Below are 1,426 nucleotides of genomic sequence, written 5' to 3'. Positions count from 1 at the left end.
CTGGCGCGCCACCTGCCGGCCGCGCAGGGGTTTGGTCCCCCACCCCAAAACTCCTCTCTTTGGATTTTGCAAAGAAGGGCAGAAAAAGGGGAGCGGGGACCCCGAGTTGGGGTCGGGGTGCGGGTCGGGGCCGGGCTGCAATACCCCTGCGCGGCCGGCAGGTGGCGCGCCAGTCCAAGGTGGCGGTGGCGGCGCGCCGGCGCGCCCGGGGCCTCGGGGCGCCGCGCACCGACTTGGGCCTAACGACTCCTCGCTCGTCATTATTTGTAACCATAGAGCATGAATTACCTCTTGAGGTCATCAGTGAGAATTTACGACTGGTCAACAAAAGCACGTGATTCCCAAACGCACCCCCACCCTCCCCCCATATTTGGCCGCATACATAGCAAAAACGAAGTACAGTGCATTGCTATAATTCATTAATACATCATAAATCGTCAAGCACAGGGTTATAACGACCACGAGCCACAAATCAAGCCCTCCAAAATAACCCAAATGAGCTCTTACTTTGTAAACTCGTTCTCAGGGCGCTACCCAAATGGCCCCGACTATCAGTTACTAAATTATGGGACCAGCAGTTCCATGAACGGTTCTTACAGAGATTCAAGCACCATGCATTCCAGCTCTTATGGCTACAACTACAATGGGATGGACCTTAGCATCAACCGCTCAGCCTCCTCTAGTCACTTTGGGGCTGTGGGGGAGAGCTCCCGCGGTTTCCCTTCTCCAGCTCAGGAGAGCAGGTTTAGACAGGCGTCTAGCTGCTCCTTATCTTCTCCCGACTCCCTTCCCTGCTCCAACAGCGAGAGCCATGGAGGCAAGCCCGCCCCGTCCCCCTCCGACCAAGCTACTTCTGCCAGCACCAACACAAATTTCACAGAACTAGACGAGACCAGCGCGTCCTCGGGAGCCGACGAGGGCACTCCAATAAGCAGCAGCATCCCCCGAGCGCAGGCAGAGCCCATCGCAACCTCCACGGCAGCAACAGAAGGGCAGGCACCTCAGATATTCCCTTGGATGAGGAAACTTCACATTAGCCATGGTACAGCTACTTCTTTTTCGGTCGTTGTCGTTGTTGTTGTTTATTTTCGCACACCCCTCTTTTTTTTTTTTAATCCCCCCCTTTCCCTTCCCACACCCTTCCCCCCCACCCCCCCTTTTTTTTTTCTCTCTCTCTCTCTCTCCTTCCCTTTATTCGGTGCTGGCTCTTTGATCAGAATCGCAGCTATTTATGGCTTTTTGCATTTCTTGCTCTGATCACTGCCTTCAAGCTGCCTCTGGCGCCTGGAAGGGGGAGAATTTCTTTTAGTTTCGCTATTCCGTCCGCGAAACGTGCGCTTATTTCAGGCTAGTAGCGATATGTCTATGGTGGGAGAAGGTAATTTAAAAATTGAGGGAAGGGGGTGTTCCTTTGGGGTGGGGGGGG

At 54.4% G+C, this 1,426-nt stretch overlaps 1 protein-coding gene across 1 annotated transcript; it reads left to right on the top strand.

Annotated features, from left to right (window-relative positions):
* Window positions 1-391: 391 nt before the first annotated feature.
* Window positions 392-1,128, top strand: LOC122193099 (homeobox protein Hox-B5-like; the record flags this gene model as incomplete). The annotated part of the gene is made up of 1 exon (XM_042893814.1): window positions 392-1,128. A coding segment is annotated over exon 1 (633 nt), but the record flags the coding sequence as incomplete, so codon positions are not given.
* Between the last annotated feature and the right edge of the window lie 298 nt (window positions 1,129-1,426).

The sequence above is a fragment of the Lagopus leucura genome, unplaced genomic scaffold, assembly GCF_019238085.1.
Source record: "Lagopus leucura isolate 7727_CA_CO unplaced genomic scaffold, USGS_WTPT01 34038-0_obj-0_obj, whole genome shotgun sequence".
Taxonomy (NCBI): domain Eukaryota; kingdom Metazoa; phylum Chordata; class Aves; order Galliformes; family Phasianidae; genus Lagopus; species Lagopus leucura.
The sequence above is the reverse complement of the archived record's forward strand: the minus strand, read 5'-3'. Positions and strand labels throughout refer to the sequence as shown.